At 41.6% G+C, this 14,285-nt stretch overlaps 1 protein-coding gene across 2 annotated transcripts in view; it reads left to right on the plus strand.

Moving 5' to 3' along the window:
* The window catches only part of LOC143280171 (phosphatidylinositol 3-kinase regulatory subunit alpha-like), a 182,659-nt gene that overhangs the window by 154,833 nt on the left and 13,541 nt on the right, over nt 1–14,285 (plus strand). The window contains exons 9-15 of one of the 2 annotated variants that reach the window (XM_076584764.1): nt 2,607–2,664; nt 7,935–8,051; nt 9,307–9,405; nt 10,477–10,587; nt 11,464–11,541; nt 12,198–12,329; nt 13,078–13,285. In XM_076584764.1, coding sequence (XP_076440879.1) covers nt 2,607–2,664; nt 7,935–8,051; nt 9,307–9,405; nt 10,477–10,587; nt 11,464–11,541; nt 12,198–12,329; nt 13,078–13,285 — 803 coding nt within the window. The remainder of the gene's footprint in view (nt 1–2,606; nt 2,665–7,934; nt 8,052–9,306; nt 9,406–10,476; nt 10,588–11,463; nt 11,542–12,197; nt 12,330–13,077; nt 13,286–14,285) is intronic. The other variant, XM_076584765.1, reaches the window with a different exon arrangement.

Raw genomic sequence — 14,285 nt, forward strand, 5'->3', positions numbered from 1 at the left:
TTGAATATCAAAGTAAACCCTGTACACCAATACACAGGGAACCTACATGTCATCGACATGGAACATAAAGCAAGCATGGAGCATAAAAAGTAGAGTTGTGGCCCAGTGGTATCACGTCCATCTAGGATGCAAGAGAATCTGAGCACACAGATTTAAATCCCTCACTTAACACTTTTCTCCCCCTCCACTAGACTTTGATTGGTGGCATGAATGCTTGTCATTCAGCTGAGACGATAAACGAGGCCTTGCGTGCAGCATGCACTTAGTGCATTTTAAAAGAACCCATAGCAGCAAAAGGGTTATCCCTGGGAAATTCCTGCAGAAAAATCCACTTTCATAACAGAACAAATACACTTGCTGGCAAAAAAAAAAAAAAAAAAAAAAAAAAATGGGGGGGGAAGGGGGTTGGCGCACTCACTGCATCAACATGCTCTCTCTCTTGGAGAAAGCCCGATTTTCTCTCAGAGAAATCTTTTGTGACAAATGAGTAATAAATACAGTACAATACAATACATACATGGACATGTTGCTGTGGTGGAGGTGAGCCCCCCAGGCCTGGTAACACTGTTGTTTGCCTGTTTGCCCATCAGCCTAATTATGACCAGCAGGTCAAGGGTCTGGCCATCTCCCCTTACACACAAGTGCTGGCCCACTCTTGTGGCACACAGGCCACGCTTTGCTCTGCCCTCCCCCTGCCCGCCTTCACTCAGTCAGCCGCTGCCTCATTAGCTCAGATCCTGCAATGGACACTGTCTCTTGCTTACAGTTATTATAGGTGATCACCGTCTTCAAAAATAAATAAAAAATATCAAAAAAATAAAATAAGGGGGGACAATGTTTACGGCCCCCTGTTCGCTGGTGTAGCGTATATGGATCAGTCCATATGCTTTGACATCTACAAACTGAATTATAACTGTCAGTGATGATGCGCATATATGCAGTCACATGTTCCTGTTTCTGTGAATTGGATTTTCACTACTGACTGATTGTGTTGCCTTTCATCGGTAAACGTGGATACCTCTGCCCAAATATCAATGACCAAGGCAATTGAGTGTTCTTTGGTTACACTGTGTAACATTGCTTGCTTCAGTTGTTCACTGGTGTGAGGCCAGAATCACTGCAGTTATCGATTGATGTGCAGGCATCATTCTGGAATGACAGTATGCTGTGTGGGTAGGTCTTCCATGCATAGGTGTGGTGCTTTTCTTGGTGCTTTTTTTCCTTCTCTTTTTTTGTGTGTTTGTGTGTGTGCCGGTTTCGACACACTACACAGTGACAAATTTTGGGGAGTTTCAATTCATTCACAGAATTGGACTACAAAACATTTCTTATTTATTGAAGCTTATTCTGTGACTGACTAATTGTGTGGCAGCATCCAAAAACCAGCCTGAAGTCATTTTATCATTTTTTACATTTATATACATTCAGAAAGTTTAGAAATCACATATTAACATACAAAAAACAGAATTGATCTTTCTGTCATAGTTTTTTTCAAAGCTAGTGTGCCCGAAAAGAACAAATGGAGAAATCGGTTCAAGGAAAAAAAACTTACATTTGCCTGCTTGTAAGTTTAGATCAAGAATTATCTCGAACATGTATTGGTGTCAAAAGATACAGAATTTTAAGTAAACTTTATCTATCTATCTATCTATCTATCTATATATATCTATAATTTTCCTGTGCTCATATATATATATATATATATATATATATGAGCACAGGAAAATTAATATTTTCGTTCTGTACTCTAATGAAGTAAAGAATGGCAAGTGGAGGAGTGACGTCATGCCACGAGAGAGCTGTCAACAGTGACAGTGAATGTTTAAATGAGAGACTAAGGCTGCATTTGTGATTGAACAAAAAATATTTTCCGTAATGCTGATGAATCTTGTGAACAAATGTGTGGAGCAGTACATAAGGCATATGCACCTAAAAACATTAATATGCTACAGTTTCAAGCAGTTTTATGTTAACATACTTACTGACAGCAAAGATAAGACTTCAAAGATGCAAAAATTGGGAAAATATCAATTTTCAATATTTTGACCCTGATGACATGTTTTTGAGCATAGCTAAGAATAGCTGGCTGCGACTTCAGCTGGGTTTTTACGTGCTGCATCACATTTCTTTATCTCCTTGATGAAGAGCAGTTTCAGTGGTTATGATACCATTGTCACACTATCATCACCTTATAATTCACTATGATAACTGTCATTATGCATGTTCACTTGTGATGGGTTAACAGTAATCATGTTTCACAATCACTAAATGTAAGTTGGGTCTGTTGGCCTAGTAGTTTCATTTGAGTTGGGGAAGGTAAAAACAGAGTGGCGTAAGGAGAGGACTGAGCGCCACCAAGTCCTAGACACTGTGAATATGAATCCACTGCCTTGATGGCCATAAAAGGTTGTGAGACCTTTAATCTTTTACAAGTCACAGGTGTTGGGGTTTTTTGTTGATGGTCATCATTGCCTGAGGAGAGGATTGGGTCCCACCTTTCGATGCCAAGCCCTAGACACAGTGGATGTGAATTCACTGGCCTGATGGCCATAAAAGGCTATGGGACCTTTCACCTTTAACTTACCATTGCCTGGTGTCTGTTGCAGCAACCCTACGCTTCCAGTCTGCCTCCCTCCACTGGTGGCCAGTGCCTAGAGATGGAAGGTATAAAGCCCTATGTTGTCTTTGTGTGTATGCATGTGTGCGAGCCTGCTGTAGGTCTGCTCTTCCACACGCACATGTAGTCCTGTTTGTCTTTATGCCATGTGTGCCAGTCTGTCCCCTCCTTTGCCTTTCTGATCTGGGTGTGTGCATATTGGCATAAAATTTATAAGCTGTTTTGTTTATTATTAGTGTTTCTCTGAATCCATACCAATGCCTGTTTGTTGATCAGTATGTTTCTGAATCCATACCAGTGCATATATTAGCTCTTGGCTTTCTATTGTAGACTTGTGGTCATATAAAAACTTTTTAACATGTTTTTATTTGTAGCTTTTGTGATTAAAATATTCTTTGAAAACACACCACATACATTATATTTTAAAAGATTTTTTTTTTCAGGAAAAATAAAGCCAGGGAGGGATAAAGATATTCACAAAACATAAAATGTTTCTTTGGTATTGTTCCATGATTTATCTGACAATAAAACGGCTTCCATTCATTCACGTAGCATGCCCCTTGGTTCAGGACATGCTGACATGCAGTCGTGTTGAAAACAAAGCAGATCAGATTAGCATTGGAAAACATTATTGGGGGGAACAGAAAAAAAAAACCAGTCTAATCAGGAAATTAGATGAAAGAGTGGCAAATCTATTGATAACATGATTTGCAAGATGGACGATTTTTGTCGACAATAATTTTTGGAGTAAGCATTTTGTTTATCTGACAAGTTTTGTGTTCTGCCTTGAAGTGGTATGTACCAGAGTTGATGCCATTTCACACAATTTGTACACTTTTTATTCAGACTGCACTTTTGCTGCAGTAGGTGATCGAGCTCTGTCAGTGAAGTTACATTAACGTTTCCCCACATTCTTTATGATTATCTATGTAACTATCCTGTAACAAGTTTTGTAAAGTAGTCATGTTGAAGATTGAATGGGGCTCTTGAAAACAGGTTTCATTTTCATTGGTTGTGGAGGGTTTACATGGGTTGGGGGATTAATGCTTTTAATAATTTTGTGGAACATCTGGTAAAATGTTAGGAAGGCTTCAGTGTTGCAGTCAGTGGACAGTGTCAAAGATAAAAGTTTGTGCAAGAGAGACTTTCAAAGACATTTCTAGTTTCTAAGATGTTTGTCAGGACAGTCCACCAAAATGACCTTTCGCATGGACAGCATTGTAACATACAAATCCTTCTAGCTTTCAGTTTCTGGAGTTTATGACAGACTGAAAAGCACTTGGCTGCAAAGTATGAGAAATGTCTTTTGTGCTGAAAAGGCATGCTTGGAGTGTTTGGCAGGTTGGGAAATGCTTGCCGTTCACAGTGTATACTACAGGTATTTTGTTGCAGTTTTAAGTCAGGCATAGTGCTGGCATATGTAAGATAGAGCGAAAAGTGTTACGGCAAGCTACTGGCAGTTCTAACTAGTTAAACAGTGCCTTATGCCTCTTGACATCCTCAAAGCCAGACTTGTGGTCCAGTTTATTCGTCCATCCACTCCCATCCACCCACCCTGCGCCTTATTCATCTTCCGTCCTCTCACCTGAAGCAAGCTGGCAGACAGGCCGACTGGTTTTCTGTTTGGCGCTGCATCATCACAGGGTGTCCTCAGAGAGAGGAGAAGGTGGGGGGGGGGGGGGGGGGGTAAAGGGGGGTATGTGTGTGGAGACAGAATTCAGTGTATCTATTTTGGTCAGTTAATGAGGTCGGGCTGACTTGCACAGCACCCGATCTGGATCACTGATGTGGCAGTGTTGTGTAACGATCATGGGAGGATGGGGAGGGATGTAATGGTAGGGGGGGGGGATCTGGCCAGCCATACTTTTTTTTTTTTTTTTTTTTTTTTTTTTTTTGCAGGGGGTGGTGGGATTTAGGGCAAAGTGTGCAGTTTGGTTGCATTTTATAAACAGTCATTGCAGCACTTAAGTTTGCATAGTGATTATGACATATCCTCAAGTTTATGGAATTTAGCATAGACTCAGGAACATTAGTAACATTAAGCAAAGTTTGAGTGCTGCTGTAATCGCTTATGCACCCAAGACCTGGTCACACATTACTGTTCTGTCTCCCGTCTATCTGAATTCTCACATTCTTTGACATTGGCACAGCCACAGTCACTGAATGACTGGGGATTGGAGCACAGGCAGTTGAGTTGGGTTTGTTTTTTTTTGTTTTGCTTTGTTTTGTTTCTCTTTTTTTTCTGTTTGAAGGAGACATCAAAGTGTGTAGACTGATCAATACACCATATACATGTGTTGTTTTTTGTAAAGATATAAAAAAAAAAAGAGGGGGAGGGGGGGTGGATGCCTGACCTATTCATAAACAAAGCACACTGGTCAGGCCTTGAGAGCCTACCCTGGGTTTGGTCACAGAGACAGTGGTGTGGTCCACCACATGCAGAGGGCTTTGGCTCAGTCCTCGGCAACCTTTTTAACCTAAAAGATGACTATATGTCATTCTTGCTTGTAGTTTTTGAAATGTCCACAACTACTAACTCCTCAGCCCCCTACTTGACCCCCTCTCCCCCATTTTCCTGCTGCCAGTCTACAGGTATGTTGCTGACATCAGCAGTGTAGGGTTTGGGAAACTCTCAGTTCAGTTGAACTGAATGAAGGCTGTGCACAGACCGGAAGATTCCATTCCTCTCATTTGCCAAGCTCAAGTTCTGCTGTGGACAGCACTTTTTTTTTCTTTCTTTTTTTTCTTTTTTTTTCTTTCTTTTAAGCGCGGATTTGATGTCACCTATATGGATCAGTCTGCATGCTCTGACCCCCTTCTTGAAATAGAAACTGAAACTAGACACTGCAGTTTGTGTGTGTGTGTGTGTGTAAAGCAGATGTGTTTTAGCTTATATAGATCAGTCTGCACGCTTTGACCCCTCCTTGAAACTGATAATGTGGACTGAGCAACATGAAGTGCTGGGGGGCTGATGGTGACAACCAAAAAGAAAAAGCTTCTTTTCAGAATGCAAATCCTCCTCCAGTGTACTTTGTATCTTGTGAAGGTTGGGCATGGTCATGGCTTGGTATATTTCAGACATCAGATCAGTTCTATGTAGTATTTTCGTGGAGGGCTGAACCAGAATATGGTTCTTTCCTTTATTCTTTCATGTGCATCATTCACATAAATGCGATTCATGTAAGTGATATTATTTCTTCTTCTTTTTTTTATTTAGAAAAAAAGAACGCTGTGCATCTTATACAATGTTAATAAAGACTGTTGCTGACATCAGCATCAGTGTGGGGTGAATGGCTGGGGAATCTCTCAGCACAGTAGAACTGAAGAGTGAATGGACAGCAGCAGGTGGCTCAAGTTCCGTGGGAATCAGTGCCATTGATCATGTCTGACTGAGGAAATGAGTGCAGGGTCGATAATGGTGATGTTATGAAGGAATGACAGCCACCACCATCACTAGAACATCATACCAGACAGCCAGACATAAACCTGGAAGAATCAGCAGGGTGTGTGAGCCGCTGGTGCTACAGATACATATAGCCATCACTACATGTACATGTCTATATCTGTACTGAGGAATGAGGATAGGGAAAGGAAGGGGAGAGAGAGAGAGAGAGGTGGAGGCAGAGTCTGGCTGAAGAGGAGCAAAAAGTGCAAGTGAGTCATGTCTGCAGGTGTCTTGTCTGCCTGGAACAGGGGAGGGCTGGCTATTGATCGATGGGCAAGGGAGAGGAAGGGAGGCAGGGGGGGAAAGAGGGAGAGAAGTGGTGGGTTATTGATTGAGAGCTCCCACCCCCCAGTGGGTGATGTCTTTGCTGATGGGTCCAGTCACCCTGGCAGCCAGGCAGGCAGGCCACTTGGGGAGAGAGCTGCTTGTCACACACACAGGGCATGGTGCACTGAGGCCAGCCAGACAGACAGGTGAGGGGCCGGTCAGTCCCCCCTCTCCCTTCCTTCGCCCTCTGTTGCTGGGAAGGTCAGCTGGTTTGGGGCTGATGTCACAGTTCCGAGTCCTCACCTCACTTCCCAAATGCTAAGGGATCGATGGATGTGACGTGGTCAATGCTGCTGTAGGGGTCATGGTCTGGGAGTGAAATTCACCATCCTCTGAAATACAATTTGATTCAGAGATTTATAATGATGTCACCTTGGATCACTTGAAAGAAAGAAATGCCTCATACTTGGAGAGTCCATATTTTTATAATGCTGAACCCTTTTTTTTTTCTTTTTCTTTTTAACAACTTCTTCATCTAGACCAAAGTAAATGATCAAGAAACTTTCTCTTTCCATATGTCTCTCTCTCTCTCTCTCGCTGTCACTCGCTTGCTTCTTGCAGTTTGTGCTTCCTTTTGACTGAGTGTGTGTGTGCAGTATACTAGTATATATATATATATGTGTTAATTGAAGTATTTTGTTGAATATGTTCAGTAGTCCGGTGTAGTTCACTATGCAAGCAGGGAATTACTGTAGAAGCAGACTATAGTTTTTGATGCAGACTGCTTGTCAGGTCAGTTTTATTATCTCCAAAGAGAAAGTCGCATGTGGCATGTGGTCTGTCGCTCATGCTCACAGTACAAACATGAAACATTCATTTAATTTAGACCTGTATGGGTCTCCATGCACACATTTTTCATGTATTCACTTGCGCAAAAAATTAGATATGATTATTAAGTCAATACAGAAATACCCAGCTGTAAAACAACACAGCAAAGGTAAGTAAATATAGGAGAAAAACATCGGATTAAAACAGTAAAATTCACATATATACAGTAAAGTAACTAAACATCTCACCTTAAAATCAGATTTAAAACATCAATTCCACAGTAGACATCTTTTTGGCATAAAACATTAAAAATAAGAAATTTCCATCTTCCCTCTCTGTTTCCTCAACTCCCCCCCCCCCCCCCACCCCGCTTTAAAAAAAAAAAAAAAAAATTATATATATATATTTTTTTTATTTTTATAACCAGTTTTAGGTGTGTTCAGTTCATTAATGCATGTATTATGAATGTTATGCTTTACTTTCAGAACGATGGGGAAAGGAAAGAAAAGAGATATATATGTATTCCACTTGATGAAGTCTTGGATATTCAAATAGCTGAGATAAGATGGAAAATATTCCATGAAATTACTTTATCAGTAAAAGAAAAGATCTATGATGAAATGCTTTTAAATTTGTTTCAAATGATGTAGGCGGGGGACTTTGACGGACTGAAAAAAGCAGCAGTTGTATTCATGTAGTTTTTAGTGAGAAATGTCTTGTCTGTAATGCACATGTACCATTGAATGAAATGAAGTGGTGTGTGTGTGTGTGTTTCAGCAGCAGCTGGGGACCTGGAGCACCGGTTTGCTGAGTACAACTTCTCCACCCTGCAGCGGTGTCACCTGTGTGACAAACTGCTGTACGGGCTGGTGCACCAGGGGTTGCAGTGCAGGGGTTCGTACCTCCAGCGTCAATAATCCCTGCTTGTCCCTCATTCCTGTACTCCAACGCACACATTTGCACACACATGCACAAGCATATACATGCACACGCACGCATGCACACACACCACAACACACACACACACATCTGCACACAATCATATTCACACGTTCAAAACTCAGTGACCAGTTTCTATCAAACACCCCATTTCCCTTTGAAAACATTTTGATCAGCAGTTACCTGTTACTTCAAAAAATGTAGGAACATTTGGATCAAAGTCCAGTTGGTATCTACCTTTGATTAATCCTATTCTAGTTGCAATTATCATGGTGTTTTTTTGTTTAAGATACTCAGTTTGGATCAAAGTCCAGTTTGTATCAATCTTTGATTGATCCTACTCCAGTGGTAATTAGCAAGCTTTTTCTATTGTGGAGATGTTTATATTTTATTATCAGTCTGCTCTACCAATCCTTACACTTCTGTGTCTGCCTGTCTCATCTCTCTTTCTGTCTTGTTCACTGTCTCAGTCTTGCTTTTCCCTCCACTCCCATCTCCCATTGGTGTTTTGGTTGTTTTTTTTGGTGTGTTTTTTCTTGTACTACACAGCCGCACACTTCATGCATGTACACGCAAACGTGACAAAGCGTTATTCATCCTTTTTCTCCCCTAATATTACTTACAATGAAAAGACTGCTAAAGAAAGAACACATTCTCGCTTCCACAGTGCTCAGTGAATGCACACAATCAAGCACACTTGCATATCCACTCAGTGACCATGTTGGTTGAAAGACTTCAGTATGTGTATGCATGTGTGTGTATATAAGGCATATTTTATGCAGTGGGTTTTGGGGGGGGGGGGGGGGGTGGGTTGTTTGTTTTTTTAGTGTGTGGTGGATGCTTCATACTTGTACGTATAGTCAGTATAATTGTCTTGACATATAATTATAGATATATGTGTTCCATTTTGTTTTTTTCTTGTCTTCGAGTGCTGTTCTTTGCCATTATGCACTGTTATGTATTGTTTCTTGGGAAGTGCTTACTTACTACTATTTTGAGTTTGCTCTTTATAAATACTCTATATTTTTACTTTTACCTTTGTGGACTAGAAATGAATTAGCACTGTGTCATTTTTGAACTGTGGTAGATTGATGTTGGTATGACATATTTGGCTGGAAGTTGAGGGACTGTGTGGACTGAAAGAGTGTCTTGAACACTGCTGGCTTGTGGTCATGCATCTCATGCTCATGTTGACGTGCATGTCTTTCAGAGTGTGGCCTGTGCTGTCACCAGTTCTGCTCGGCCCAGCAGCCCACCCAGTGCAACGTGCCCAAGTTGGAACGCATCCGCCGACCCAGCTTCACGCAGAGTGAGCTGTCTCTCTTTCTCTTGCTCTCCCTCTCCCTCTCCCTCCCTCTCTCTCCCTCCCTCTCTCTCCCTCTCCCTCCCTCCCTCTCTGTCTCTCTCTCTCTCTCTCTCTCTCTCTCCCCCCCCAAGTCCTGTTGATGACTTGACCCGCATGCAACACATGCTAAAAAACGAGAACGAAGTGATTGTAACAGCTATGTCAAAATTTCTTACCGTAGCACTACCTACTGTAGGCAGAAGGCACTAGAAAATGGGCAGACAGTATAAAGAATCGAGTAAAAGGTATGTAATTATATACAGATGACCCCTAATGCTAATGAATAAATGGATTCACTAATTATTATATAAGCAAATGAATTATGACCAATGGATGGTCCGCATGTTGTTTGCTCTTTTGTTGTTCTTTTCCCCTACCCTTTTCTTGCGTACAGTTGTTGCGGTGTGTGTTTTGTGGTATTTGCTTAATTAGTTTTTTTGTAATCCCCCCCCCCCCCTTGTCAAAATGGCTGTAAATGCTCTTGACAATAAATCATCAATCAATCTCAATCAGTCTCTCTCTCTCTCTCTCTCTCTCTCTCTCTCTCTCTCTCTCTCTCACACACACACACACACACATCCTGATGTCCCATTCTCTCACTGCCCATTCAGTCATCCTGGTGCCCCTCTCCATTCTTCTTTCACTCAAGCCATCCCCCTCGTAGTTTTGATTGGATGAATTGTGTGCTTTTCTTCATTTAACTGAATTCTTTGACAGCTGAATCATGATGAAATGAAATCATCACAGTGGCACAAATTTGGATTGCTAGAACTACTACTTGTCTATTTTAAAGTGTTGTCATTGTTTTACTGAATAAAAGGTAAGCAATTTCATAGAGGGAGTCCCTTTTTTTTTCTTTTTTTTTTTATATTGTGGCCAACATCCTGACCTGTAACCTCAATTTTACTTCAGCCCTTCACTAATAAGCGTACTCAGCAGCAACAGTGAGGGGGTTAATGTGTATGTTTTCTTTATTTCATTCACTGATGGCAGGATTTTTTTTTTTTAATAGCTTTTTGTGCTGTGTGTATCCAGATGCAGTATTTGGCTCGGAGTTGTCGGAGGAGGTGGAGAAATCACGCATGGAGGCACCATGGGCAGTTATCAAGTGTGTGCAGGAGATTGAACAGTGGTGCCGAGAACATAGTGAGCCTTTTTGTTCATCCTGAACCTGTGTGTGAACCTGTAACCTTCATGTGAATGAGTCTTGTTCACAGTGAAAATGTTCCCTTTTCGTAAATTAGTCTTTTCCATAGTGTGCCTGTTCATGAACATATTCTGTGAACGAGTCTTGTCCATCCATAATTCAATGTGTGAACATTTTATGTAAATGAGCCTTGTCCATAGTGTAGTGTGTGAATATGTTATGTGAATGAGTCTTGTTCATCATGTACCTATGTATAAAGATGTTACTTTCATGTAATTGAGTCTTGTCCATTGTGTAGTGTGTGAACGTGTTACATGAATGAGTCTTGTTCATCATGTACCTGTGTGTGAACATGTTAGTTTCATGTGAATGAGCCTTTTTCATTGTGCAGTGTGTGAACGTGTTATGTGAATGAGTCTTGTTCATCATGTACCTGTGTGTGAACATGTTACTTTCATGTGAATGAGCCTTTTTCATTGTGCAGTGTGTGAACATGTTATGTGAATGAGTCTTGTTCATCATGTACCTGTGTGTGAACATGTTACTTTCATGTGAATGAGTCTTGTCCATAGTGTGCCTGTGTTTTGCTAACTTTTTGTTATCTTACTGATACAGTGTTTTAGTAAATCGGCATCATCTGCTCTTAGTGAAAAGAGAGACAGACTGCATATTCTTTGCTGCTGTTTTAATCCAGTGGGCAAAAAGCTTTGTGGTATTTGCATGTAATTGAAATGTATGAATAGTAGTGTTTGATAAGATTATACTGTTCTTGAGACATTATTTTCTTTACCTTTCAAGACATTATTTTCTGATCTATGTAGCTACTATTTTCTGATGCACTTATCTTTATCCCCAACCTTATCTGTGGTTTACAGAATCTGAAGCCATCAGCATCTACAGGATATCGGCCAAAACAGAAGAAATCAATGAGATAAAAGAGGCATTCAACATGGGTGAGTGTTGGTGATGACGGATGCACCAGATGTTTTGTTACAGAATGTTAAGTGCCTACACAACACAGATAAAAGAAGTGGGAATTTCCTGCCGTTGCCAAGAATTCCATGGCTGCTGGGGTTACTGTCCTTACACACACACACACACACACACACACTCACGCACACACACACACACACTCTCATACACACACACACACACACACACACACACACACACACACACACACACACACACAGAGTAAAGAAACAGCTGGATTGTCATTTTGTGCACTTTTGGAACATCCCTTAATAGCTGCTGAAAAGTACACTTGTCTGGGAAGGGCTGTCACCTCACTGAGATCAGGATGTCGGTTACTGCTCTCTGCATTTGAACTTTTTCTTCTTGGGATTGCAGTACTTTTTATCAGCAAAATCAGACATTATTGATGTGTGCACAAAGAGCAGCATCTGCACCTCAAACTCGTGCTTCACTGGTCTCATTGCACAAATGTTGAAATTTGTCCCTGCACAAGATTCAACATAATATATATACTTTTATTTTTATTATTGTTATTACTGATGATATGATTTCTGTTTCATTTTTGTACCCTTGATGTATGTACCCCTTGACCACCACCGCCCTCCCATTCTGTTATATTCTGTTTTATTTTCAGGTGAGCAAGAAAAGGTGAACCTGTCAACCTATGATGTGCACTGCATAGCAGGTGTGCTGAAGAAATACCTGAGAGAGATGCCCAACCCCCTCATCCCAGTGGACATGTACAACCAGTTCATTGAAGCTGCCAGTGAGTACTCACACACACACACACACACACACACACTTTTTCTGCCATAACCTTTTCCCTGAAGGGCGGGGGCAGGGTCTTTTTTTGGGGAGGGAGGGGGAATCTTATTTCTGTTCTTATCCTTATCATGCATGCATTGTCAGTCTGTTACACTGGGCCTCAAGGTCTGATCAGTGTGTTGAGTTAATTTCATTGTCATGCACCTGCTTCAGTAGATGTCAAGTTAAAAGTTCATGTGTGCTGTAATAGCAACCTGTCACTGTGCAGCAGTTCTTTTCCCCTGTACATGACTGTCTACCTGGTGAAGACTTCCCCTGTTGCCGTGGCTGCTTTCATGTGCATAGGAACTTGTCACACAAGTTGCAGTTTGAGGGGCAAGCCCAAACCTTAGTGCAGTAGAAGGGGGGGCACGTTGGTGCATGCAGGTTTATGGAAAACATAAAATGAAATAAAATAACCAAACAAACGTGGAAGCAAACACATTAAGATATGATGGATGAAACTTATGTAGAAGGGAAAGGATTGAAAGAAAATGAGAACAAAACGGGGCTATGCTCAGCAAACGTGCGTGCATAGTCACACCAGCGTGGAAATGCACAAACACAACACACACGCACATGCACTAGCATATGCGCGTGTGTGCAATTGTGTGTGCACACCCACACATACAAACACAGAACAGCTCAACACAACACAGTTTGGGTACAAACAAACAAAGGTAATCAGCTGCTAATGGGTATTGTTTCAGAAGTGTCCAGTCGGTCAGACTTGTCCAAGTCACTGACGGACCTTGTGGAGGACATGCCTGGTGCCCATAAGTCGACACTGACCTACATCATGGCCCATTTCTGTCGCCTGTGGCGCTATCAGAATGAGTCGGGCACAAAGGATGGGGTGGACAAACTGTCACACGTCTTCTGTCACATCCTCCTCCGACCTCCCTGGGAGAGAATCATGTGAGTGTAGCTTTATGTGTGTTGTGGTGGTGGTTTTTTTTGGGGGGGTGGGGGGTTGCACTGTGTTTGTGTGGAGGGGGAGTCTGTTGTGCCTTGACAGTAGCATTGTCTGTCCACTTTTTGGGCTTTGTTCAAAGCCTGTGTTATGGAAAATATTATTCAGCCCTGAAATGGCCCCTTTGCGGTCCTCTGGGCTATATATGACAGCTTGGTCTGGTTTGATTAGTGGAAAATATTACAATTACGCTTTGAGCATATCTCAGGTACATAAAACAAAATTATTGATATCTCTCTCTCTCTCTCTCTCTCTCTCTCTCTAAAACCCTCTAGAACTGTAACAAAATAAGCGTCCTTCCCTCTTATTCTTATCCTTATTCTACTTCTCATACTGAAATTTGTTCTCATTCTCTGTCTCTGTCTTCTCCCTCTCCCCCAGCTCTCTAAACATCAATTTTATTTGATGTGACTTTTGATATATAACCTTTTTGTTATGGCTGTAATGTGCTTGCATGCCCATGCACACCACCACTTCATGGGTGGCTGTGGCCTTGTCACAAATACTTGATTCACATTTGTTTTTAATCAACCTTTTAACATTGTTTTGTGTTCATTGACTGGTTTTAAGAAGTGAAAGGAGATCAGCCCTGAAAAAGCCCTTTTGTTGTCAGCTGGAGTATGAGCAACATGATTTTTATCATGCTCACACACACACATTCATGCATGCATGCATGCATACACACACACACTCACACAGACAACTCATGTGCACACACACAGCACACACATGTGTGCACACACACACCACACAATATACAAACAACACAGTGAGCGCATGTGCACACACACGCACACACATACCACACCACACCACACACACACGCGCACACACACACACACACACACACACACAGAGCAGCCTCTCTGGGTGTAACAGACAGGCTGTCAAGGAAAAATGATGAAGTGCTCTCTTCCTGTCTTTCCCTGTAGAACACAAGCCACA

This window comes from Babylonia areolata, chromosome 3 (genome assembly GCF_041734735.1).
Source record: "Babylonia areolata isolate BAREFJ2019XMU chromosome 3, ASM4173473v1, whole genome shotgun sequence".
In the NCBI taxonomy this organism is placed as follows: Eukaryota; Metazoa; Mollusca; class Gastropoda; order Neogastropoda; family Buccinidae; genus Babylonia; species Babylonia areolata.